Source organism: Pristiophorus japonicus, chromosome 1 (genome assembly GCF_044704955.1).
Source record: "Pristiophorus japonicus isolate sPriJap1 chromosome 1, sPriJap1.hap1, whole genome shotgun sequence".
Taxonomy (NCBI): domain Eukaryota; kingdom Metazoa; phylum Chordata; class Chondrichthyes; family Pristiophoridae; genus Pristiophorus; species Pristiophorus japonicus.
Window position 1 is genome coordinate 217870036 of NC_091977.1, and position 27902 is coordinate 217897937.

Sequence of the window (27902 nt, forward strand, 5' to 3'; positions counted from 1 at the left end):
AAGACAGGTTAGGCGACGATAAGGCAGACAAGAGAAGAGCCCATCTCTTGACCAGCTGTGGCTCGAAAACATACGCTTTGATGAAGGATCTGTTGGCACCTGAGAAACCAGCAAGCAAGTCGTTTGAAGAATTTAGCACACTGGTAAGAGACCACCTGAAGCCAGCGAGCAGCCGACACATGGCCAGACACAGGTTCTACAACTACAGACGCTGTGTGGGCCAGAGCATACCCGAGTTGTGGCGGAACTTCGGAGGTTGGCTAGTTTATGTGAGTTCTCCGATGAACTGAGAAGAGAAATGCTGAGAGACTTTTTCATTGAAGGAATAGGCCACGCAGGCATATTCCGAAAGCTCATAGAGACCAAGAGCTTGACCTTAGAGGCAGCAGCACTGGTTGCACAGACATTTGTGGTGGGGGAAGAAGAAACGAGGTTGATTTACAATGCAGGTACAACAACTAACAAAATATCGGAACAAGAAGTTCACAGCACTAAACAAGCTGCTACCCCCACACACAGACAAAACCGGGAGAACAGGCTCTCGACAGCAGGCAGAAGCCATCAAGGACCACAGGAACGGCCGTTCACACCTCATCAACCCACAATGCGAACAATCAACTACAAACTGAGAGAAGCTCAAGAGAGATCAGCCAAATGCAGCTCATTCTTTGGAAACACTTTGAACAATGGAACAGGTCTGTGCTGGAGGTGTGGGGGTGGGCACTCATCAAGGGGATGTCGATTTCAGCAGGCTGTTTGCAGAAATTGTGAATATACAGGGCATTTGGCCCGCATGTGCAAAAAAACGGCAGCTCGGCTGGTATACGAATCGGATGGGTCGGAAAGCGGACCAGAAGATGGTGGGGACAGTACCCGGGACACCGATGTACAGCTGGTCAACACGATCAATGGCCGCTGCTCCTACAACAGGACGCCTCCTATAATGATGAGGGTCCTACTCAACGGGATATCTGTCAACATGGAGCTGGATACGGGAGCGAGTCAATCTCTCATGGGCACTCAACAATTTGAACAACTGTGGCCGCATAAAAGAGACAGACCAAAACTCACAAGGGTCGACACCAAACTAAGGACCTATACCAAAGAAATCGTACCAGTACAAGGCAGCGCCATGCTCTCTGTCACACACAAAGGGACAGTGAACCGACTTCCCCTGTGGATTGTCCCCGGAGACCCCCCCAGCACTGCTGGGGAGAAGCTGGCTGGCAAAACTGAACTGGAAATGGGATGATGTCTATGCCATGTCATTCGAGGAATGGACCTCCTGCTTAACAGTTATAAAGTGATTTGAACATCTCTTTCAGCCAGATGTGGGCACTTTCAAAGGGGCCAAAGTCAAAATCTACATCACACAGGATGCTAGACCGGTCCATCACAAGGCCAGAGCTGTACCCTATGTGATGAGGGAAAAGATTGAACACGAACTAGACAGGCTTCTGCGGGAAGGCATTATATCACCTGTGGAATTTAGCGACTGGGCAAGTCCCATCGTCCCAGTCATGAAGCCTGATGGATCCGTACGAATCTGTGGGGACTACAAATCTACCATAAACAGAGTCTCCCTACAGGACCAGTACCCGCTGCCCAGAGCGGAGGACTTATTTGCCACATTGGCTGGAGATAAACTTTTCTCAAAACTAGACCTCACATCTGCGTATATGACGCAAGAATTGACCGAAGAATCCAAGCTACTCACCACCATCAACACACATCGAGGCCTTTTCATGTACAATCGATGCCCATTCGGCATCAGGTCAGCAGCTGCCATATTCCAGCGCAACATGGAGAGTCTGCTCAAGTCCATCCCGGGGACGGTTGTATTTCAAAAGGACATACTTATTACGGGCAGGGACACCGACTCCCATCTCTGTAATTTGGAGGAAGTACTAAAGCGGTTGGATCGGGTCGGCCTACGAGTCAAGAAATCCAAGTGCCTGTTTCTCGCACCCGAGGTTGAATTTTTGGGCAGAAGGATTGCCGCTGATGGAATCCGCCCAACAGAGTCCAAAACAGAAGCAATTCACCTGGCACCCAGGCCCCGGAATGTCTCAGAACTGCGCGCCTTTCTCGGGCTACTCAATTACTTTGGGAACTTTATGCAGAACTTAAGCATGCTGCTGGAGCCTCTCCACGTGCTACTCAGGAAGGGGTGCGATTGGTTTTGGGGGGACGCCCAGGAACGCGCCTTCAATAAGGCACGCAACCTTCTGTGTTCCAACAGTGTTTTGACTTTCTTTGACCCAGGTAAAAATCTAGTTCTCACATGCGATGCGTCAGCGTATGGGGTCGGGTGCGTTTTGCAACATGTCAATAGTGCGGGAAAATTACAACCCATAGCTTATGCCTCCAGGTCACTTTCGCGGGCAGAGCGCGGGTACGGAATGGTAGCGAAGGAGGCGCTCGCGTGCGTTTACGGTGTCAAAAAGATGCACCAATACCTTTTCGGGGCCAAATTCGCATTAGAAGCCAACCACAAGCCCCTCACGTCCCTCCTATCTGAGAGCAAGGCAATAAATGCCAAAGCCTCGGTGCAAATTCAACAGTGGCACTCATGCTGGCATCCTACTACTATACCATAAGGCACAGACCAGGCACAGACAACTGTGCCAACACACTCAGCAGGTTACCCCTGGTGACCACGGAAGGGTCTGACGAACAGGACTGTGAGATAGTCATGGCAATCAATGCCTTTGAGTCCACAGGTTCGCCCATGACGGCTCGCCAAATCAGAGCCTAGACGGCCAGTGACCCCACGTTATCCTTAGTAAAAAGATGTGTCCTAACCGGTGACTGGGCAGAGGTTCGCGATGCCTGCCCCGAGGAATTAAAACCCTTTCACAGGCGCATGCATGAGCTATCACTACAAGCAGACTGCCTGATGTGGGGCAGTTGAGTAGTCATGCCTCTGCGAGGCAGAGAGGCATTTGTCCGGGAGCTCCACCGCGAGCACCCAGGGATCGTTCTCATGAAGGCCATAGCCAGATCCCACGTCTGGTGGCCTGGTATTGACGCGGACTTGGAGCTCTGCGTCCGAAGGTGCACCATTTGTGCCCAACTAGCAATGCCCCCAGGGAGGCTCCACTGAGCCCCTGGCCCTGGCCTACCAAACCGTGGTCGCGGGTGCACGTAGACTATGCGGGCCCTTTCATGCAAAATGTTCCTCGTAGTTCTGGATACCTTTTCAAAGTGGATTGAATGCACCATTTTAAACTCGAGCACAACCTCTACCACTGTGGAGAGCCTCGCAACCATGTTTGCAATGCACGGAATCCCTGACATATTGGTCAGTGACAATGGTCCGTGCTTCACCAGCGCAGAATTCCAAGACTTTATAATTGACCACGACATAAATCACGTCAAGACAGCACCGTTCAAGCCGGCCTCCAACGGCCAGGCAGAGAGAGCAGTGCAAATCATTAAACAAGGCATGCTTAAAATCCAAGGTCCCACGCTGCAGGGTCGTCTGTCGCGACTGCTGCTGGCATACAGATCTCGTCCGCACTCACTGACTGGGATCCCCCCCGCGCAACTGTTGATAAAAAGGACTTTAAAAACAAGGCTCTCATTAATCCTCCCAGACATGCACAAAATCGTTGAGGCAAAGCGCTGTAAGCTGACTGAGTACCATGACAGAAATTCGAGGGGGAGATGGAATGAGATAGGGGACAAAGTGTTTGTACTAAACTATGGCAGGGTTCCCAAGTGGCTTGCAGGGACAGTAACGGGCAAGGAAGGAAACAGGCTACTGGTAGTACAAATGGACAATGGCAAAACCTGCCGGAGGCATGTAGACCAAGTCAAAAGCAGATTTACCAACAACACTGCAGAACCAGAGGCAGACTACAATGTGGAACTCGCATCACACCTGGTGGACAGACAGAGGGAACAACCTGAGGAAAGGGCAATCCCAACAGACAGCCCAGGCGAGTCAACAACAATCACACCAATTGAAACAGACAGCCCAGGCGAGATACCAGCAACCACACCCAAAGAAAAACAGACACCAAGGCAAACAACTGAACCACAACTCAGACGCTCCACGCGAGAGCGTGATCCACCTGAGAGACTGAACCTATAAAGACAATATAGGGGGAGGGTGATGTCATGTATCTTACATTATTATATATAACTGTATCCTAACATGCTATACATGACTGTAATAAGATATGACCTGTAACCACCAGCATACCTTACCATCAGGGGTGCACTTGCAAGAGACAGGTATATAAGGACAGGTCTCAGGCAAGTGCAGCATTCCAGAGCTGTGAAATAAAGGTGCAGGTCCAGAGTGACCTTGACTTCACTACATGCCTCGTGTGAATCTGTACTGAGGGGACAGGACTTTACAGGTAAAAAACTGTGTCCTCCATGGGAGCTGTTCCAGTGTCCCAGCGGAGATGCAGGAGGCAATTAAGTCGTTCCACAGGCGCAAAGACGGAATGTCCCTGCAGGCGGATTGTCTGTTGTGGGGCAATCGCGTGGTCTTGCCCAAGAAAGACAGAGATACGTTCATATGTGAACTGCACAACACCAACCCAGGCATTGTAATGATGAAAGCTATAGCCAGATCCCATGTGTGGTGGCCAGGCATCGACTCAGATTTAGAGTCATGCGTGCGCCAGTGCAACACTTGCTCTCAGCTGAGCAATGCACCCAGAAAGGCACCGCTAAGTTTGTGGTCGTGGCCCTCCAAACCGTGGTCGAGGATCCACGTGGACTATGCGGGCCCATTTCTTGGTAAAATGTTATTGGTTGTTGTGGATGCTTAATCAAAATGGATTGAATGTGCGATAATGTCTGTAAGCACGTCCACTTCCACTATTGAAAGCCTACGAGCCATGTTTGCCACTCATGGCTTGCCTGATGTCCTAGTCAGCGACAATGGGCTGTGCTTCACTAGTGCTGAATTCAAGGAATTCATGACCCACAATGGGATCAAACATGTCACATCTGCCCTGTTCAAGCCCGTATCCAACAGCCAGGCAGAACGGGCAGTTCAGACCATCAAGCAAAGCTTGTAACGCGTGTCGGAAGGCTCCCTGCAGACCCGGCTGTCCCGAGTGCTGCTCAGCTACCGCACCAGACCCCACTCACTCACTGGGGTTCCCCCAGCTGAGCTGCTCATGAAAAGGGCACTCAAAACTAGGCTCTCTCTTATCCACCCTGATCTACATGATCACGTGGAGGGCAAGCGGCATCAATAAAGTATGTGCCATGACCGTGCAAATTTGTCACGCGATATTGAGATCAATGATCCTGTGTTTGTGCTCAATTATGGACATGGTCCCAAATGGCTCGCTGACACGGTCACAGCCAAAGAGGGGAGTAGGGTATTTCAGGTCAAATTGGCCAATGGACAAACGCACAGTAAACATTTGGACCAAAGCAAATTGCGGTTCACTAATAGCTACGAACAACCCGAAGAAGACACCACCAACCTTGACCCTCCAACACCCACAAGTGGCAACTGACATCATGGTTGACCACAAAGCTGAACTCACCATCCCCAGCAGCCCGGCAAGGCCGGCTGCCCAACAGCCCAGTGAAGAAGTGACCAACTCACCCACACCAGCATTTGTACCGAGACGATCGACAAGGGAGCGAAAAGCCCCAGATCGTTTCACCTTGTATATAAGTGTACTGTTGACGTCACAGGGGAGTGATGTTATGTATTTAACCCCTTGTAACCTGTATTACACTACCACCAGAGGGCCCACCTGTTGGAGTCCCAAGGGATCCCAGCATCCCTTGGGAGCACGGTAAATAAGCAGGCCACCCACGAGGTACCTCGACTCTGGAGTCTTATTAAAGGAGCTAAAGTCACACTTGCTCATTGTACACAGTACTCAGTTTCATTCTTTATTATGAGCATAGCATACTGTTCATCTGTTTATGGTATGAATTTTGATAGGAAAGTCCACTAAATATATAAAACTTAAAAAATATTTAAAATTTTTCCTTCTGTGCCTAATATCTTTGCAACAGTACTAATGTTAATAAAAATGTACTGCTGCAAAACATATGTTTAATTTAGGACTTTTATTCTGAACCTCCCTCCCACCATTAATAGCACATTACTACAGTCCTTCCAGAATTGTCACTGATTATATTAATCAATTTTGATTTTCTGGTTAGTTTTGTTGATATACCTGGTATAACATTTAAATATATCACAAAATGGAGAGATTTTGGAGACACTGACAAATTGAAAAATGGAATGTTTATTTAACAAATACAGTAACCTCCCTGATTTTCTTAAGGAAAATGACCACAGGAAAACATTGAAGTGTTCATACTTTACCTGATTTTGATATTTTAATGCAAATTAAAAAATAATTCTTGTTATTTTTAATTCTCCAAACAAATAGTTTCACACAGGGTTTTCATCCTCAGGTATATCAACAAAACCAACCAGAAAATCAAAATTGATTAATATAAACAGTGACAATTCTGGAAGGACTGTAGTAATGTGCTATTAATGGTGGGAGGGAGGTTCAGAATAAAAGTCCTAAGTTAAACATATGTTTTGCAGCAGTACATTTTATTAACATTAGTACTGTTGCAGAGATATTAGGCACAGAAGGAAAATTTAAAATATTTTCTATCAATACACGGGAGTACAAGAGACGAACAAATCCTGGCAAACTATTTGAATGGCTGGCCTTAGTGTTAATCATAAAGAAAGTAATCTGGATACCGGTGTATGCTGGAAATGATCATCTGGTTCCTTGTTGAGTCTTGTTAGCTGACAGTGATGAATCTGAGACACCCCATAAACTTGAGCTCTAGGCTTCTTGAAAAGCGACAGGCCCCAAATGAAAGACATCATTAGAAATACTGTAAGCATTAAATGTTCTTTTACACAATGTTTTGGAAATATAGGGGTCGAAATTCCATATTGCCCCCGTTTGGAGGCGGTAACCGAGGCACGGCAGGACTTCCTGCAACCTGCGTGGAAGTCCCGTCCCCCCACCGCGAAGTGGCGTGCAATGTCAGGTACTCCAATTCCTTTCAGGGGCGGGACCAAGGCGGTAAGCGCGCAAATTTTCCAGCGCTACGCAGCCTCACAGGGTGCTGCCCAATTTCCACTGCAGGGCGAAAATGGGTCGCTGCACATGGCATTGATGACCCCAAGGTCGAAGGCGCTACTGGTGGGAACAGGGTGCTGCCGGTTTCGCGCCTCCGCAAACTCCCGCGCAATTTCGCGGGAGCCAGTAGAGCCCCCTCCCAGGCGAGAAATCGTTCTCCCCCATAATTTTTAATGTCTTTCATGTTATAACAACAACAACTTGTATTTATATAGCACCTTTAACGTAGTAAAATGTCCGAAGGAGCTTAGCAGGAGTAATATAAGACAAAACTGTGACACAAAGCCACATAAGAAGTTCGGGCAGATGGCCAAAAGCTTGGTCAAAGAAGTAAGTTTTAAGTATCGTCTTAAAGGAGGAAAGAGAGATAGTGAGGTGGAGAGGTTTAGAGGGATATTCCAGAGCTTAGGGCCTAGGCAGCTGATGGCATGGCCACCGATGGTTGAGCAATTATAATCAGGGATGCTCAAGAGAGCAGAATTTGAGGAGTGCAGATATCTCGGGGGGTCGGGGGGGGGGGGGCGTTGTGGGGCTGGAGAAGATTACAGAGATAGGGAGGGGCGAGGCCATGGAGGGATTAGAAAACAACGTTGAGAATTTTGAAATCGAGAAGTTGGTTAAGCGGGAGCCAATGTAGGTCAGCGATCACCTGGGTGATGGGTGAACGGGACTTGGTGCAAGTTAGGCCATAGGCAGCCGAATTTATGTAGGGTAGATGTGGGAGGCCAGCCAGTAGAGTGTTGGAATAGTCAATTCTAGAGGTAACCAAGGCATGGATGAGTTTCAACAGTAGATAAGCTGAGGCAAGGGTGGATACGAGTAATGTTACGGAGGTGGAAATAGGCGGTCTTAGTTATGCCATGGATATGTAGTTGGAAGCTAATTTCAGGGTCAAATATGACACCAAAGTTGCGACCAGTCTGGTTCAGCCTCAGACAGATGCTCGGGAGAGAGATTGAGTCAGTGGTTAGGGAACGGAATTTGTGGCGGGGCCCAAAGACAATGGCTTCGGCCTTCCCAATGTTTAATTGGAGAAAATTTCTGCTCATCCAGTATTGGATGTCGGACAAGCAGTCTGACAATTTAGAGATTGTGGAGGGGTCGAGAGAAGTGATGGTGAGGTAGAGTTGGGTGTCATCAGCATACATGTGGAAACTGACACCATGTTTTCAGATGATGTCGCCAAGGGGCAACATGTAGATGAGAAAGAGGAAGGGCCCAAGGATAGATCTTTCGGTACTCCAGAGGTAATGATGCAGGAGTGGGAAGAGAAGCCATTGCAGGTGATTCTCTGGCAACGATTAGATAGATAAGAATGGAACCAGGCAAGTGCAGTCCCACCCAGCTGGATGACAGTGGAGAAGCGTTGGAGGAAGATAGAGTGGGAAACTGTGTCAAAGGCTGCAGACAGGTCAAGAAGGGATAATTTACCTTTGTCGCAGTCACGCAGTTCCGGGAAAGATGGGCACGGATTTGGGAGGGGACAACATGTTCAAGGACTTTGGAGAAGAAAGGGAAGTTGGAGATGGGGTGGTAGTTTGCAAGGATGGAGGAGTCAAGGGATGTTTTTTTGAGGAGAGGGGTGATGATGGCAGGTTTGAAGCAGAGGGGGACAGTACCTGAGGAGAGAGAACCGTTAACAATGTCAGCTAACATGGGAGCCAAAAAAGGAAGTTGGGTGGTCAGCAGTTTAGTGGAAATAGGGTCAAGGGAGCAGGAAGTGGGTCTCATGGACAAGATGGGCGTGGAGAGATCAAGAGGAGAGATCGGAGAGAAACTGGAGAAAGATGTAAGTTCAGAGCTAGGGCAGGGAAGAACCTTCGAGGAAGTTTGGACCGGTGGGCTCGGGGAAGGATGTAAAGTGTCAGAGGCAGCTGATCGGGCGGTCTCAATCTTACAACCATTAAGTCCAGTAGTAAGTTTCTCAATTTATAAGAAACACAGATGGTGACTAAAATAATTTTTTGTAAACTTTGCACTAATTTCTCCTATTGCAAATGTGCATCTTTATCCCTTCTCATACTCCTACTCATGCAATAAGGTAACCTTGGACTCAGTTTAAATACCACTTTATTTTCATTCCTGCCACTAGACTCAATATTCATCCCCACTACTATCGGTGCATTGTGGCTGCATTGTGTACCATCTACAGAAGACACTGCAGAAACTTACTGCATTTAATTCAACGGAATCTCTCAGCCCCACAATCTCTACCAACAAGACGAGAGCAGCTAGGTCTTGGAAACACCATCACCTCCAAGTTGCACTGCATGCTGACTGGAATGTATACTGCTGTTCCTTCATCATTGCTGGGTCAATATCCTGGTGTCCACTATGTTAGCATAGTGATTATGTTACTGGACTAGTAATCTAGGCCTGGATTCATGATCTGGAGACATGAGTTCAAATCCCACCACCACAGTAGCAGGGGAATTTAAATTCAATTAAAATAAAATCTGGAATAAAAAGCTTGTATCAGTAATGATGACCATGAAACTACTGGTTTGTTTTAAAAACCCATCTGGTTCACTAATGTCCTTTACCTGGTCTGGCCTATATGTGATGCCAGCCCCACAGCAATGTGATTTACTTAACTGCCCTTTGAAACATACCAAACCGCTTCAAAGAAGTGGGAGCACTACAATTACAGCTCATCACTGCCTTCTCAAGGGCAATTAGGGATGGGCAATAAATGCTGGCCTTGCCGGTGATTTTCACATCCCAGGAACAAATTTTTAAAAAGCACCATCAGGACAAAGACTGCAGCAGTTTAAGGAGAAGGCACACCATGACTTTCTTGCAACTAGGCATGGGCAATAAATGTGCTCATTGCCCATGGCCATGTTCCAAACAGGGAGAGAAAAAAAGAAACATGCAGTACATAAAATGGTTGCCATTTAATATCCCTAATTATGTATAAAGAATAATTGGGAGCTGGTAGGCAGTGTGTCCTCTTCTCCATTGATTTAAATGGCAAGCCTCAGCCTCCAAAATATATCCTAAGTGGTGAGATTTGAGCCTATCATCAGGTTGGAGGATATCACTTCAAAAAAAAATGAAAAGCCATTTCTTTCTCTTTCAGATCATTACAAACAATGGGAACTTTCAAAGAGAGAAACAACGAAACCAGAACATACTTTCAAAGCTCCATCAACCAAATTTGGAAATGCAACCACTTTTCAGGATGACTATTCCTTCAAAATTCCAGCTCCCAAAGAAAGCTTTAAACCTCCAAACGCAGGCAGGTTATCAAACATGCCTTTTGATGACATGACCAACTATCGGCAGCATTATGTACCGTATACACATGAGCCCCGCAAAAGGCGTGAACATGAGCAATACAAGCCAAGTGACGAACCTTTTGAAGATCTCACTACTCACAGGAGAGATTTCAAGGGGCAGGCAGGAGAGTTCACGATGCCCATTCGGCCTCCAAGCACAAAACTCAACTCCAATCAGCAGTTTTATGACCTGACTGAATTTCGTGACAAATACAGAGTTTGGACAATAGAGCCACCTGTAGTCCACAAGACTGTGGGGTTTGTGGTTCCTGAAGGTAAAATTAACCTGAGCACAACTACTCATACAGACTTTGTTGAGCATAAACTCCAACCTGCTGTTCCAGTCCGACCGTTGCCCCAGACGATTGGGCGCAGCATTCCATTTGAAGGACAGTCCACCATGAAAGCAGACTACAAACCTTGGGATTCTGTACGGGAACCCATGATCAAACCACGGCAAGAACTGGAGAAAGCAACTGGCCGATTCGATGATATGACGACATTCAGGGCTCATTATGTACCTCAACAGATTAATCTCATGCACTCCTTCAAACCCCGCAACTCTTACATCCCTAGCACAATGCCGATAGATAACGGAACCACGTATCAATTCAGTTACACACCAAAGCCAGTGGAGCTGTGTCCTGCCTCATTCGCAGTGCCTCCTGGTTATGAATATGTGGAAACTGATGCCCGAGGCCATAAACTGTATTGCCCTGTGTCTGAAAGGGAGAATGTCCAGCCCACATTGTCAAACACCTCCATGGATTTGATTTCAAATATACACTGCCCTCAAAAAGCTGCAAATGATTTGAAAGCAGGTTTCCCAAATAATGCAATAGTTGCAGCTTGAAAAAAGTAAATCACCATCCCTTAACCTTATTAATTGGAATTTTTGGAAGCATTAATTAACCGTAATTACAGATGTGCTTCCTTTTGTCTTAATTAGTGGCAGTGGTAAATAAAAGGAATGTTTATTTTGAAGGTATTATTCCCTGTATAAGGCTGGTTTGGCAATAACTCGTGTTCTGTCCCCCCACCCTGTAGGATGGAGTCTGACCTGCTCGGTACTTGCTCTCCTCACCGTGGCTGCAATTGGCAACTCAGTGAAATAACTCCCTCCACTGACACTGCTGCATATTTGACACCAAACTGTCTGAATGAATTATGTTTCACATTTGGTTTGAAACGATGAAATATCTAATGCAGCTCTATCTCTGGTTGCAGTATTCCGTATGAATGGACCTTGGGTAGCGAAGGCAAAGATCCTGGAATCATTTAACAAACATTTGGATGCTGTGACACATGGGCTGTAGGTTTTTACTGGTGGATGAGCTGCAATGGGGTAAATCTTCTCTGAGTCTATTTTGTGAAAACTGCACAAGCTCGATTCTGCGAGGTGCAATCTTTCCATGTTATTAGATATTCTGCTCTGTTGTTAAAGGTGCAGTATTTCCAGTAGCTGTTTTTTTAATTACTTAAAATTCAGATTAGCTGCATTGGAATTAACAGTTTCAAATATGTGTGTGGGGAAGAGTGGGACCAAGAGCACAAATGTGCCAAGTGCAGCTTCTGAAAACAAACATTATTAACAAAGGGAAGTTGGCCACGAGAGAAACTGGAGGTAAAAGTACATCACCTGAAAAAGGTGCATCCACTAAAAGCTTTTAAAACATTCCAGATTTCAAACTAGCTGACCAAATTACCGAAGACATTGAGTGATTTTTTCTTAATGTCTCTTTCCAAGAACCAAGGATGTAAATGAAAAAAATATATTTTGAACACAAGAAAGAAAACATGTTTCTTTTTGCAATCAATACCCATTCTTTTAAGAAAATGGGTTGCAATCTATTTTTACCACACCTATCTGGAGAGTTAGTGGCATTTTACAATTATTAGTATTACCATAGATCTGACACTATAGGCTGCCTGTAACTGCAAGCTTAATGCTACTTCCACACATCTAATGCATGGCATAATAGATTACATTCAGATTGCAGCAAAAATTAGTTTGCATTGTAATTAACATTTTTTGCTCTAACGTGTTCCCTTCATTCTCTTCACCCCCGTTTGCTGAGGCACATCTTTCTTGCTGTGCAGTGTGCAGAATGGATGGAGGCAGTAATGATGTCGTATTTGGGAGCCACCAACATAAATTCTTAACTTATTCAAATGGCCAATACCATCACCAAATCCCAGCCTTATGAATGGGCCATATTGTTTGCATACCAGACATAAGGTTCCCAAAGCAAGCGCTCTACTCAGAACTCCTTCACTGCAAGCGAGCCAAAAGTGGACAGAGGAAACATTACAAGGACACCCTCAAAACCTCCCTGATAAAGTGCAACATCTCCACCGATACCTGAGAGTCCCTGGCCAAAGACCGCCCTAAGTGGAGGAAGTGCATCTGGGAGGGCGCTGAGCACCTCGAGTCTCATCGAGAGCATGCAGAAAGCAAGCACAGACAGCGGAAAAAGCGTGCGGCAAATCTGTCCCACTCTCCCTTACCCTCAATGATTATCTGACCCACTTGCAACAGGGACTGTGGCTCTCGTATTGGACTGTTCAGCCACCTAAGGACTTATTTTAAGAGTGGAAGCAAATCTTCCTTGATTCCGAGGGACTGCCTATGATGATGATATTGTTTCAGCCCAGGCAGAAAGTTAAAAGCTCACTTCCTCCTCCAACATCCCTCCAGAACTTTGCCCTATTGACTAAAAATTGTCCTGGTAATAGGTTTTGATGCACTTGTTATTTATTTTACTGCGCAAGGGGTGTGGCCTGTATAAAACCTCTGTTCAAGTATTGTGTGCAGTATTTTATTTATACCAAGACCAAATCCTTTTTAATGGCCATGATATGGAATAGGGGACCACGTAAAGCAGAAGACATCCAAATTCTGAGCTTCATATTGTAGCTCCAATTTAAGAATAAATCACAAAGTAGTATCAATATTTTTGTATTTTGATTTTGTGCTTTTTGAAAAATGGTAGTTTGTTTTTAGTTTTTGTAACCTGTCCACAAAATAGCTATAGATGTAAAAAAAAACAGTAACTTTATTCAATATTTTGTACACATTTCTGTGTTTAATTGTCTTAACCCAAGTACCAGTGGAGTAGATCAGAGTGCAGTCCCCACAACACACCACCAGTTAGTTCCATATAACAACACTACATTATATTAAACATTGAACTTCAAAAAAAGCTCATTACTTCAGTAATCTCACTTAATAAATGCTGGGATAAAATTGCTATATTTCAAAACTTGTTTTATTTTTATATACTAAAAATGTTACATTATGAACTCAGGAAAAGGTTAAAAAGCCTTTTAATAGGCCTGATGTTACTTGTAACTGAAGAACCCTTTTAACTCACATTTGCTTTTCGTGCAACACACTTTCCCTACATTTCCAAGAGATACTGTAACTTTATTACTGTAATTATAAAGAACCTAAGTATAAGCTGTCTTGATACAAAATGTTTTTCATACAATATTCTCAGGAAAGTTTGTAAAGTTTCCTGATATTCAGTTGGTATTACGGCTAAAATTCCTTTCTGATATATATTTAGCTGGATTTGTATTGTCTTTTTACAAATGTGTTGTTGTTCAGTAATGTACCTCTCGTATGATTTCTAGATCTTGGGTCTGAATTTTTAAAAGTGTATGAATTCATTACCTTCAGTGATATATACAGCCTCACTTTGCTTCAGTTAATGAAGGTGAGCATGCAGATGTGCTAATGTTATTAGTATAGAATACTGAAATCCATTTTTAAAAGAACTGAAGAATGTTGATTCCCGAACGTCCTACTTGGCTGATGAAATAAATGGAATCATTATCTGCCTTATAAATTTAGATTTTAATTTTTTTCACTTGTATTTTGAATCTATGTTGTGAAATTTCTAATTAACTTTGATTGTAAAGTTTGCTGTTTGCGTCTTGATGATCATGTCAATAATAATCAAATAAATGCCAAATTTGCAAGCAAATGCGACACTCCTAATTCTTTACCACTGGACCATGCCTTCTAACTAACAACAGATGGCAATGCTTTTCTAACACTCAGCTGTCCCTTTGTGAACGCATATTGATCACTCCTATAAAGTAGTTCTGTCAACTCATTCCAGCCCTAATGGTGACCTCTGCTCCGAATGTTAATGCATCTTTTCAGAGATACTGTGCAATTGCAGCATTTCCTATTTTAATTCCAAATTTTGTATTTTTCTGTTGCATTACTCTATTACCAGTAAGGTTAATCAGGTCTGCTTTGACTAGAAATCCAAGGGAATCAAAAAAGGACAGCACGGATGATTTACAATGATGATGAGATTGTAGCTATTTGGTATTTTTTTAAGACTATTGGAGAGAAATTGGGTGCATTTGCGCCTCCCATTACTTGGTGACCAGGCACAGTGCTGACATCGACTCGCGCAATATTGGGCGGGAGTTTAGCGATGGCGCTACAGAGTTGCGCCCCAATCTCCTGCACCCGTAGATCCTGATGTCATCGCCGTGCGCATCTCCCCGTTAGAGCTCCACTTCCTTCTTGGAGTGCTAAAGCCAATTTTTTTTGAAAGCTGGTAAGCATTAGCGCCTGTTTCCCAGCTTTCAAAAGTTACCGCCCCCAAATGGGGTGATAATGAATTTTATCCCCTATGTACCTTTCTCTGAAGAGAAGTACTGGCTTTCTCACTGCCCATTTTCTACCACCATTTGTTCCTTCCACCACTCACCAGGACATGCACCACTGCGGGACAACAGTCTGTAGTATGAGGGAGCCTCTTAACGGATTGTCCCAGTCTAATTTCATCTTTTTTTCCTTTCCTATCCCAATATGTGGAGATGCCCAATCCAAAATTCAATACCAGTCTACAGCAGTGCAGCTGATATCAGGAACCATCAGGGTAACATGAGCCAACCATCGCTTGGCTCCTGCTGCAGTGTGACTTTACTGCAGAGTGCAGCAAGATTGTCCCACTGGTGCAGAATGCAGCAGCATTGTTCTGCACTTTTACTTACATTGGCCTGAGTGTGTAAGGACCTGGGAAGACATCGCAAAAGCCATTTTTCAGTGCACAATGCGCATGCGCTGAAAACCAGTTTTTCCGATCTGTCATGCTCCAGCTTCACAGTTCATCCACATATCGGGAGCGAGGACATTTGCAAGGGCAAGATTGTGGTATTTATCCATATCTTGCCCAGCAAATGTCCTATAAACTCTTGCGCCTGATAAAAGCAGGCATAAGAGTTTTAAAACATACAAAAACATAATTAAATTAAATTACACATTTTATTGTTAAAAACCCTGCCCACCATGGTAAGTTTATTTTAAACCATAATTTTAAAAACTTTTTTAAAAATCGGAGGTTTTTTCTAAGACATTTATTAACTTTAATTTCAATTAATTTTAATTATGTGAGGTGTATTTTTATTTTTTATTATGGTATTTAGTGTTTTTTTTCTCATTAATAGCAATGAGAACTCGTAGATACGGAGTTCTCATTGCTATTAATGAGAATGCTGTGGAATACTGTACCTGATTGGTTGAGCAGTCACACGTGACTGCACCTTCTGTGTTGGAACCTCGAGAATGGGGGAGCGCTCCGCAGCGCGGGAAGAGAAGGCCTCCCCAACGGAATCCCAGGCTCCTCCGGGACCACCAGGTACATTCTTCAAAATTCTCCGGTTAGAGGCGTTCGTTCGAAAGAAGCCTCCAAACGGAATTTCAGGGCCAATATCTATTAAATGCACCATATAAATAAATACATAGGAAAAGCCGAGGATGAGGTGAGACCTTTTTGACCCATCCAAGCTCATGTGAGGCTACCAGCTTCATTAAAATATTTAAATTGCCAACCCGCCTGCTGGGAGCGGGTTGGCTGACCGTGCCTTGTCCCGCCTCCGTTAAACCCGGAAGTGTGCAGGTTGGAGGTCGGCTGAGATTGTGTTTGAGATGTAACATTTTTTAACCTCAGACCTGACCCCAAACCACCCGTTTTTGGGTGTTAAAATTAGTTTTTGTGGATATGTGGGTGTTGTTTTGTACTTTGAAGAATCAAGCAACAGGAAGAAAGCTGACTGAGCATCAAAATATCACGGTCAGATCTGTGTTTAAATACCAGTCTTACATAAATCAGAGAACAAAGGAAGCGCTGGAAATTCAATAAATATTTGTACTTAAGTAGAGTTGGTACAAAAGAAATTACATAAATAGGCTTCTGGTAAGTAACATCAGACTTTATCCAGCAACATTACAATTAGGTGTGTCACTGGGTCCTTGTCACAGGATAAAACTAAATGTACATTCACAATGATCTCCGCGTCTAGAACTACACCTGTGACCCACAGTTCAACTAAGGAACACAAAACATTAGGAAACGGGAGATCTAATCTATGTTTCCTCTACCATTAGCATGTAGCAAAACACTACCAAATGCTCCAATTAAACTCAAAATCAATTAGTCAAATGCGCAATTTCTTCCCATAATATCAGGGAACACTTTCTAACATACATTGTTTACTGATTTGTAAATGAATGCCCTAGAGGAAACATAGGATAAATGCATTATGTACACAGCGACTAGTCTGGCAAATCAGTCATTGAAAGGAATGTAGCCGGCAGAACGTTTGTGGGAAAGGAGGATTGGGAAAATAATTCTGTTTTTAATACAACAGCCGTAACACATTGGGAATGCATCGCTTATTTCACGCATCCCAATGTCTGAGGATGAAACCCCCTTAGCAGTGCAGCATAAAACAAATAAGTGAAAAAGTATTCAATGGAAGTGCTATTAAAATGAGAAATTCAAATTCTCTTGCAAAAATAAGCAACAAAAAAAGCTTTGGTAATAAGAAAATAAAAGTCCGCAAAAATAGTATTTTCTGGACAACATAATGTACAGTTAAACAAGTATATTGCACGTTTCAACACGACTTTCTAATAAATAGATCCAGAGCTTATTTTACAAAGATCTTATCTTAAATTATACATAAATTTAAAGAACTAAGTTGCTTAGATTTTAGACCCACTTTGCTGCTCTTATATTCTATATAAAGGCATGGTGATAATTGTTCCTTAAATGTTAAATTACAATATAGTAAATGGCCTGGCATTTTATTGCAAGAGTCAGCCATTTTAACCAGTCACATAATCGATAATCTACACTTGATCACATCAAGATGTATCATGCGACTAGTAACCTACATATATCTATCTCACAATAACTGTTAAACAGCTTGAGAATTATATCGATTCATGTAAGTAAGCAGTATTTTTTAAATGTTTTAGGAATGTATACATTATACAAAAGAACAGGGCGTGAGTAATATGGAGTCAGGAGACACTACACCCATCTGGTTTATGATGTTACCTGAACCACTTGATTATGCACATGGAATAATTTTCCATAATTATATATTCCAGGGGGCAATGGGATGAGGTGAAACATGAGCGTTGCACTAACGTAGTATGATGCCACTGGTGATAAAATTCATTGTACCACGAGATAGACGTGGCTTAGAAGCCAGTTTTCACATAATAGTAAATTCCTAATCTGAGGCAAGATGGTGAGGGAAGTTAAGGTACTTCCTCGCAGAGAACCAGGAACATTTACCCTGGGTCACTCTCACACCAGAGTAAAGATCAGAAGTTGTCCCGGACCAGGCCTCCAATGCACATTCCTAGCTGAGAAATGATAAGTGGCTTGGGGAGACTTAAAGCGAGGACAAAAATATAAAGTAATTAAACTTTTTAAGAATGAGCTGTGATAACCATCCTGCAACTGAAAAATTGATGAATAATTGGTCTCTTTATTTCAGAACTTCTCTATTACATTGCTCTGACTGGATCAGAGGAGAGGGGATTTATCTGAAATGTCTACTTGATGCCAGAACATTTTGGTGCTCTGATGTTTATGTGGTTGGGAAAATGTTGGAGTCCATTATTAAAAAAGCAGTAGCAGGACATTTGGAAAAGCATAATTCGATCAGGCAGAGTCAGCATGGATTTATGAAGGGGCAGTCATGTTTGACAAATTTGCTAGAATTCTTTGAGGATGTAATGAACAGGCTGAAACCAGTGGATGTGGTGTATTTGGACTTTGAGAAGGCATTTGACAAGGTGCTACATAAAAGATTACTGCACAAGATAAAAGTTCATGGGATTGGGGATAATATATTAGCATGGATAGAGGATTGGCTAACTAACAGAAAACAGAGAGTTGGGATAAATGGTTCATTCTTGGGTTGGCAATCAGTAACTAGTGGGGTGCCGCAGGGATCAGTGCTGGGACCCCAACTATTACAATCTATATTAACGACTTGGAAGAAGGGACTGAGTGTAACGTAGCCAAGTTTGCTGACGATATAAAGATGGGAGGGAAAGCAATGTGTGAGGAGGACACAAAAAAATCTGCAAAAGGACATAGACAGGCTAAGTGAGTGGGCACAAATTTAGCAGATGGAGTATAATGTTGGAAAGTGTGAGGTCATGCACGTTGGCAGAATAAAATCAAGGAGCAAGTTATTATTTAAATGGAGAAAAATTACAAAGTGCTGCAGTATAGCGGGATTTGGGGATACTTGTGCATGAAACACAAAAGGTTAGTATGCAGGTACAGCAAGTGATCAGGAAGGCCAATGGTGTCTTGGCCTTTATTGCAAAGGGGATGGAGTATAAAAGCAGGGAAGTGTTGCTACAGTTATACAGGGTATTGGTAAGGCCACACCTGGAATACTGCATACAATTTTGGTTTCCATGTTTACGAAAGGTTATACTTGCTTTGGAGGCAGTTCAGAGAAGGTTCACTAGGTTGATTCCGGGGATGAGGGGATTGACTTATAAGGAAAGGTTGAGGAGGTTGGGCCTCTACTCATTGGAATTCAGAAGAGAGATGATCTTATCGAAACATATAAGATTGTGAGGGGGCTTGACAAAGTGGATGCAGAGAGGATGTTTCCACTGAAAGGGAGACAAGAACTAGGGACCATAATCTTAGAATAAGGGGCCGCCAATTTAAAACTGAGATGAGGAGGAATTTCTTCTCTCAGAGGGTTGTAAATCTGCGGAATTCGCTGCCTCAGAGGGCTGTGGAAGCCGGGACATTGAACAAATTTAAGACAGAGATAGACAGTTTCTTAACCGATAAGGGATTAAGGGGTTATGGGGAGCGGGTGGGGAAGTGGACCTGAGTCCATGACCGGATCAGCCATGATCGTATTAAATGGCAGAGCAGGCTCAAGGGGCCATATGGCCTACTCCTGCTCCTATTTCTTATGTTCTTACTACATTACTGTTAGGACAAGTTGTACAGCAGAGAGACACAATCCAAGGCTGGCTCAACCAAGGGCTCTGATCAGACACCTCTTAGCTGCTTAATGGTAATCACAGACGGTCATGACAAGCCACCCGTCTACCCTCCTGGTTGGGAACAGGTGGAGAACAGTGGGTTGATGAATGTTAGGGGAAAGGTTGCCGAATAGTTGGGGAAAGGTTGGCGAATATTTGGGGAACTGTTGGCGCTGGGAATGAAATGTACTGAGAAGGGCAAGCGGCTGGGAGGAAAAATAGCTTCAAATAAATAAATAAAATGTGGTTGGTTCAATACTATAGTCCATGTTAGAAACTAAACAACTGGCTATAACAGGTTAGCTGGCAGTCTACTCACAATCTGACACAAAATATTGAAAACAAAATATAAAATAGGATAAGGGGAAAGGGAAATCACAATTTAGTAAGAGATTACTTTAATATAATAAACGTTGGCAGGGATATTTTGTAATGGAGTGGGAGCCCTTGAGTAACTACAGTTGAACAGGCCTTCAAAATGAACCTGCAATTAACTATGAGGAATAAGAGGATAGGTTGAAGTTTACTGTCTGAATGTTTCTAAGCCTCCCAAAAAGGTGTGCGGATAGATGTTGCTGCCTCTCGCATCATCTGTTCATTCTGTTTACTTTTCTAGACTTTGTAATTGAATGTTTAATCTTCACTGATTTTTGCTTATTATTCTTTTGAGCTTAAATTGTTCCTGAATTTGGGGTTATCCCGATGATCTGCCCCAATTTCAGTGGGAGATTGACAGAAACTCCTGTAGAATTCAGGGCCATGTTTCACTATAAAGATATTTATGATTCAGCTGTTCACATATAATTCAGATAGATCAGTATGCTCATCCAATAATCTCAGTAAATAATGTTTACTTGACCAGTTGGTTTAGATCTAGGCTAGGTATTGAAAAAAGTAAATAATAGGTCATTCTCTTCTCCCTTTCTCTCAATAATACTGCATTTCTTTTCAAATACAAGGGGTACATTCCAATCACCATTTGCTTGCATTTCCCCTTCAAGTTCACAGCAATGTGCCATGTTGATCGTCTGAAATAAAGTTGGTTTCTTTGCAATATTCCATAAAAGGTCTGAGCAGAAAGTCCCACGAAACAGCCAAAGCAGAATATATTTACAGTTTCCTTGGGCTTTGATTGGTGAAGGAAGGTAGTCAAAGTCATTGTAGAACAAGCCCATCACAAGAACTGTCATCCAGCGTCATGTTAGTGCTACAAACAGCACTCATCAAAATGGCTGAAACTGTCATCCAAAGCACAAAGGTAATAAAGGAATGTACAGTGTGTCTAAACATATTGTAATAGCCCTACTACACCCAGAATGGCCACTGACAGATTCTTTCCTATTCAAATGCAGATATTCTCTTCAAGCAGCCATGGAAATACTTGTCTCTCTTTTAATTAAAAAAAAAACACCGGGACCACTGTTGAAATTTCAAAACAATGTAACCATTTCAAGTTAGATTTTTTCCCCATCATTTCATTGTCGGAGGATAAGTTATAGAATTGCTGCCATCTTCAGATACCCCTGCAGGATTCACAGCAGCGTAGTTTGTACTGGGACAGGAGACAGAGTTTTAGCCGCTTTACCATTTCACAGTATCTGGTTGTATCTCTGCATTCGGCTGTGGGCGAGTGAAAGCATAAATTATAAACAATAACAAACTCTATCTTACTACAAATGCCAATAAATTAGAATTCATTATAGTCGCACAATGGTACTGATCATTCACAGAAAATTTCCAGTCCAGTGAAGCTGTTATCAACATCCTAGGATGGTTGTCATTATTTTAACTTTGTGTAGATCACTGGTGAAGTCACATGGGAATATTAAGGTGAATTCATCAATCCTACTCCTCAATAGCAATCTGCGCTCAAAGGGAGTGAGGGTTGGAGACAGGGCTGCAATACTGTACTGCCAAATCTCCAACTTGTGCTGCCTTTGAACCTTCTCACGGGGTGCATGGGACCTACAAATTGACTCTATTGCCTGCAGTTCCCGATACGCTACCTTTATAAAGGATATTGATGCTCTGGAGAAAGTTTAGAGAAAAACAAGATAGATGATTCCGGGACTTAGGGTTCTAAGTGAGCAGGCGATACTAAGAACCTATTACTGGAGAAAATAGGATTGAAGGAGACATAATCTAGGTCTTCAAAATGCCTTGAGTAAGCAGGCAATTTGAACTGTTAATTTTAAACAACTAGTTCTGTGCTAAAAATCTTTATATAGACCTTTCCCTCATGAGATTCAATGTGAGGTACAGTTCATGACAGGGTAGAACATACATGTTCTTTAGGGGCAACAGCCCAGATTCCGCTTCATCATTTTATGCTTTCTTATGTTAGAATGTCTGCCTGTTGCCAACTTTCAGTGATTCGAGTCACGCAAAGAAACTAGTCACAAAGTACAGTCTCCTGCAACAGTCACGCCATGCCTTTCACCAGTCTTTGTTATTTTATTAACTGTCTCTTTTAGAACCTTTGGAGACAGTGAAAGCACTGTCTTTCTATCAGACACATGATAATGTCACCAATTTCCAGGTCCCCCTATGATTTTAAAATTTCTTCCCTCTGTAGTAGTTGGTACTCTATTACTGAGTCCCAGTGACCTGCCTTCATTGCTTAGGTTGTACTGAGTCCAAAAAGTTCTCTTATGGTCTCCCAAAGTATATTGCATTGATAAATCTTCCGTGTCACACCTGCTGTGACAACCTTGCTGTGACATCCCTGCTGCAGTTATTCAAAACACTGCTCCTTTAACCAATTTAGCACTGTGCTCACCAATGCATTTTTTCCAACTCTCCAGTAATTTACAGCTCGCTTTAAATGAGAAAATAAATGCGATGCGAGGACAAACTTAACACTGACTAAATTTTCACATTAATTACTGCGAAAAGAGAAGTGTTTGTGCCAGGACTATGTGTTAAAGTGTGTTACAAATAATTAACTCTCAAACAAATTTAGAACCATAGGCAAAAAATGCAATACTTTGTTAATGTTAATGTATTAATTTAAAAGGGTGTGGGAGACTTTTACACAACTTTTTACTTGGTTAAGGTAGTTACCATATTTTTCTTCCATCTACTTCCCCACACACCATTCCTCAATGTGGAAGCAGCTGGGTGAATTACCACATATAACTGGCCTGCGACTTGCAGTTACTCTCCCTCCAAGTTTCTCTCCCTGTGGAGAAGCTTCTCAGCTTCACTCAAATTCTCTCCTCAGCAGGGTGGCAAGATTAGCTAGGAACTGGCTGCTCAGGCAAGCCATTGCTGTGAACTCACATTCTACAATTTCACAGCACTTTTAATCAACAGTTTTCAGGCTTATAACTTCCCAACAGCATAAACAATGGATTAAATACGTATTTTTTCCTTAAATTTCAGTTTGCTGCTGAGCTGGGACTCACATTTTTCACACGGGATGATGTTACACCTCTGCCAGGTCACTGGCCTCTGCTTCCATAAGCAGAATTGTTCCCTCACTTGTTTGTTTGTGTGCAGATGCACACACTCCACCCGCCTGGACTGAAAACCGTAGTTCCCACAGGAAGAGGTACATGGTGTCCAGGAACTACTGCGCCATTGGACAGTACAAACATCTGAGGTACAGTTCTGTGTGCTGAGTGGCCTAAGATCAACAAAATATGTTAGTGAGAAGATTATAAAATAAACAGAATGTATTTTCATTCGTGTTCTGGACATTGTCACTTTTTGCATTCTCCGTCTAGCATCCTCTGTCTCTGAGTGCAGTTGCCAATTAAAATCAAATTAGGCGCCGTTCTGTGTCATGGGGTTCTAGGAACCTGACTAAAACTGCTTAAACTTATTCCACATAAGACCTCTCCAGCAAGCAGAGAGAAACATTACTCCTGGGAATCTGGGCTAGACTTGGACTCAGGCTCTCAGTGCTGAAAAACCAGTGTCCAACTTACTGCCACATTCCCTCTGCCCAAGCTTTAATCCAAAAAGTAAATGGCACACTTCCAATTCTATCAAAACTAAAATTGATGAAGCTCCGATAAAAGTTCTCACCTGAAATGTTAACCCTCTCTTTCAGTTACCAACAGATCCATGATGCATTTCCAGGATTTTCTGTTTTAAGTTCAGATTTGCAGAAATGAGCCGTTTACTTAAATATTTCCATTGCTTTGCCCACACTCTTAGACTTGTGGCTTTGGGGCCTGGCCTATAATGCGCCAGAGCTTTAAATGGAAATGGCCACGGTGTGCACCCAAAGATCAATGTGAGCCAGTGTCTGTCCCTGGCTGAAGCTTCAACATCCCAGCTGCAGGGCATATTTTAAATAGAACTATAGGGAGGAAATTTAACCCCAAATAACAGGGTGGGTTGGGGTCGGGTAGGAGGTTAGAGTTAAAAAACTGAATCCTGACCCCAACACATCTGGTTTTAACAGAGGCAGGACAGGGGGGTTGGGGTGGGGGTTGGGGGGGAGCGGGCAGCCAACTTGACTGATTAGGAAAAAAATTATATTTTAGAAATTCATCACATTATGTTACAATGTACCACAATATCTATCTGTTTTATAATTTTATTACTGACTAAGATAGCTCGTTCAGCACTAGAATACTGTCACAAAGTCTCATGATAAGTGAAAAGACTTGGTACCTTGTGCTACTGTTGCATTGCTGAAAAGGTAACTTGGTCCCATTCTGTGCCCGGCAGAGAATGTGGCGATGTTGAATTCCCAGCCTCAGTCCCACACACCGCCCATTGCACTATGAAAAGGAACATTTTGTGACACATTTTAATTCAATTTTATTCCAAGCACTCAAATCTTTATTGGATATAACAAGAATAGACAACACAATTCTCAGCAAGTCCATCCCTTCCATCTTGATGAATTGTTAGCTAAGCATCTACTAGTTAATCTCCTGTAGTGTGAATATAAGAATTTTAAATGGAAAAAGTTGACAGGAAGTGCTTGCAAGATTGTTAATATATTATTAATTGATATCCTATAGCATTGCACATCGGGAGTTAAGACCAAGTGTAATTTTCGGGTGAAGCAGGTTTAGTGGGAGGGGGAATAACTGGACAATGGCATGCAGGCATTACTCCCTTCCCATTATGAACTCATACATTATGCCCTTATTTTTATATCTCAATTATAAATTCCAAAGTCCACATTTATAACACTAACCCTAACCCTAACCCTAACCCAAACTACCTGTGTAAATGTGTCACGCTGTAATTACGCATTCTGCCACAGGTGGCGCTGCAGTGGATCCAATGACAGGAAGTGTAATTACATTATTACATGTTTACATAGACAATTTACAATATGAATGCGAACATGAAATTATAATGGAAAAATTTGACAGGAAACTATTGGACTGCTTTCTTGTTCTTTTTTGTCACGTAACTTTAAACGCCAGATTACACACATATCCAGTTGTAGCAATGCAGGATCAGTTTTTATTGAAACCTCATACTATCCATAATCTGTATGTCTTTTCATATTCACAAAACCAGTATAAGAGCTCAGAGGTCTTTCCATACTACACTATTCCAGTATGAGAGTGAGCTCTTGTTGAGGCATCCTCTGAGTCCTCCTGTATGGCTCAGAGACGTGGACCATATACAGTAAACATCTCAAATCGCTGGAGAAATACTGCCAGCGTTGTCTCCATAAGATCCTGCAAATCCCCTGGGAGGACACATCAACATTAGTGTCCTCGTTCAGGCCAACATCCCCAGCATCAAAGCACTGACCACACTCGACCAGCGCTGTTTGGCGGGCCTCATTGTTCGCATGCCTGACAGAAGACTCCCAAAGCAAACGCTCTACTCGGATCTCCTACACAGCAAGCGAGCCCCAGGGAGTCCCTGGTCAAAGACCACCCCAAGTGGAGGAAGAGCATCCGGGAGAACATAAGAACATAAGAATTAGGAACAGGAGTAGGCCATCTAGCCCCTTGAGCCTGCTCCGCCATTCAACAAGATCATGGCTAATCTGGCCATGGACTCAGCTCCACTTAACCGCCCGCTCCCCATAACCCTTAATTCCCTTATTGGTTAAAAATCTATCTATCTGTGACTTGAATACATTCAATGAGCTAGCCTCAACTGCTTCCTTGGGCAGAGAATTCCACAGATTCACAACCCTCTAGGAGAAGAAATTCCTTCTCAACTCGGTTTTAAATTGGCTCCCCCGTATTTGGAGGCTGTGCCCCCTAGTTCTAGTCTCCCCTACCAGTGGAAACAACCTCTCTGCCTCTATCTTGTCTATCCCTTTCATTATTTTTAATGTTTCTATAAGATCACCCCTCATCCTTCTGAACTCCAACGAGTAAAGACCCAGTCTACTCAATCTACCATCATAAGGTAACTCCCTGATCTCCGGAATCAGCCTAGTGAATCGTCTCTGTACCCCCTCCAAAGCTAGTATATCCTTCCTTAAGTGAGGTGACCAAAACTGCACGCAGTACTCCAGGTGTGGCCTTATCAATACCCTATACAGGCCAACATTCCATTCGCCTTCATGATTACCTGCTGCACCTGCAAACTAACTTTTTGGGATTCATGCACAAGGACCCCCAGGTCCCTCTGCACCTCAGCATGTTGTAATTTCTCCCCATTCAAATAATATTCCCTTTTACTGTTTTTTTTCCCAAGGTGGATGACCTCACACTTTCCGACATTGTATTCCATCTGCCAAACCTTAGCCCATTCGCTTAACCTATCCAAATCTCTTTGCAGCCTCTCTGTGTCCTCTAGACAACCCGCTTTCCCACTAATCTTTGTGTCATCTGCAAATTTTGTTACACTACACTCTGTCCCCTCTTCCAGGTCATCTATGTATATTGTAAACAGTTGTGGTCCCAGCACCGATCCCTGTGGCACACCACTAACCACCGATTTCCAACCCGAAAAGGACCCATTTATCCCGACTCTGAGCAGCTTAAGTCTCGTCGCCGAGAGCATGCAGAAAACAAATGCAGGCAGCGGAAGGAGCGTGCGGCAAACCAGACTCCCCACCCACCCTTTCCTTCAACGACTGTCTGTCCCACCTATGACAGAGACTGTAATTCCCGTATTGGACTGTTCAGTCACCTAAGAACTCACTTTTATAGTGGAAGCAAGTCTTCCTCGATTTTGAGGGACTGCCTATGAGAAATCACACTTCACAATTCTAGTGTCAGCTGCTGAACATTCGTTCACTCACATCTCTTATACCAAATTTCACCTTTGATCACTACATTCCATGCATACTACCAATAAATCATTGTACATACAAATGCCAACAGACCCAACAGACATGTGCTTAACTGCTCTAATTATTTTATTGCCGTGATAAACTCTTCCTATTACCTAAACACAAGTGACCAAGCTGACACATTCCAGACCTTCACATATATGGCTGAATGACTCTTACACATTCTACTATTTTACTTTCCTGTGAAGACATCCATGCTTTAAAATCCCTCTGCAATTTACAACCCATGCTCAGCAGAAAGCAGTTTTAACTTTTAACTCATTGTGTGCTGGTCTCACAGTCTGTGCAGAAATAACGTTTGAGTTACGCAGATACTGTGAACCTTGTTTTTGATATATTTTGTATAATTAGTAGATTTCTTGATTCATCATCATCATAGGCGGTCCCTCGAAACAAGGATGACTTGCTTCCACATCAAAAAGAGAATGAATTCACAGATGTTTCAATGAATGACTCAAACTACATCCTGAAGGGTGGAAGACGCCTGTGCGTGGATTTCTTTTTAACATGTGGTGGCCGTTGCACACCAGCCATCACACAGCTTGACAGAGCTAGGTCTTGGTCCAGTGGCAAGAATTACCCAAGACGACTGCAGACCATCTTGATTATGTTAGGCTTTCTGTCCCCGACCACTAGCTCTCCGCCCAGTCCCTCCCCACCCATGCATGATCGTATCTCCCAGTAAAACCCCCCCCAGCCAAGATTTGAGGTATTAAAGTGACTACAAAGTTATAACGTTAACAGCCGCTGAGACCGAACTTTACCGTATGCATAAGATCGAAGGCTCACTGGTTACTGTCACCGGGGAATTGTAGACATGTGATACACAATTCCAGGACACTTGCATCATGTACCCCAGGAGACATAAGGCCAAACTACACAGTGTTATGGTTTGGGACTGCTCGGGAAGGTTTGACTGGCGTGATAGA

At 43.2% G+C, this 27902-nt stretch overlaps 2 protein-coding genes across 2 annotated transcripts in view; one reads left to right on the forward strand and one right to left on the reverse strand.

Annotated features, from left to right (window-relative positions):
- Positions 1-14227, forward strand: part of LOC139268390 (stabilizer of axonemal microtubules 2-like) — a 164075-nt gene extending 149848 nt beyond the window's left edge. Inside the window, exon 4 of the mRNA XM_070886479.1 lies at positions 10192-14227. Within this exon, the coding sequence (XP_070742580.1) occupies positions 10192-11243 (1052 nt within the window). The 3' untranslated portion in view covers positions 11244-14227. The remainder of the gene's footprint in view (positions 1-10191) is intronic.
- A 7022-nt stretch (positions 14228-21249) lies between these two features.
- The window catches only part of LOC139260510 (ADAMTS-like protein 1), a 456828-nt gene continuing 450175 nt past the window's right edge, over positions 21250-27902 (reverse strand). The window contains exons 27-29 of the mRNA XM_070877021.1: positions 24363-24472; positions 23144-23364; positions 21250-21356 (exon numbers count right to left, since the gene is read on the reverse strand). Coding sequence (XP_070733122.1) covers positions 21250-21356; positions 23144-23364; positions 24363-24472 — 438 coding nt within the window. The remainder of the gene's footprint in view (positions 21357-23143; positions 23365-24362; positions 24473-27902) is intronic.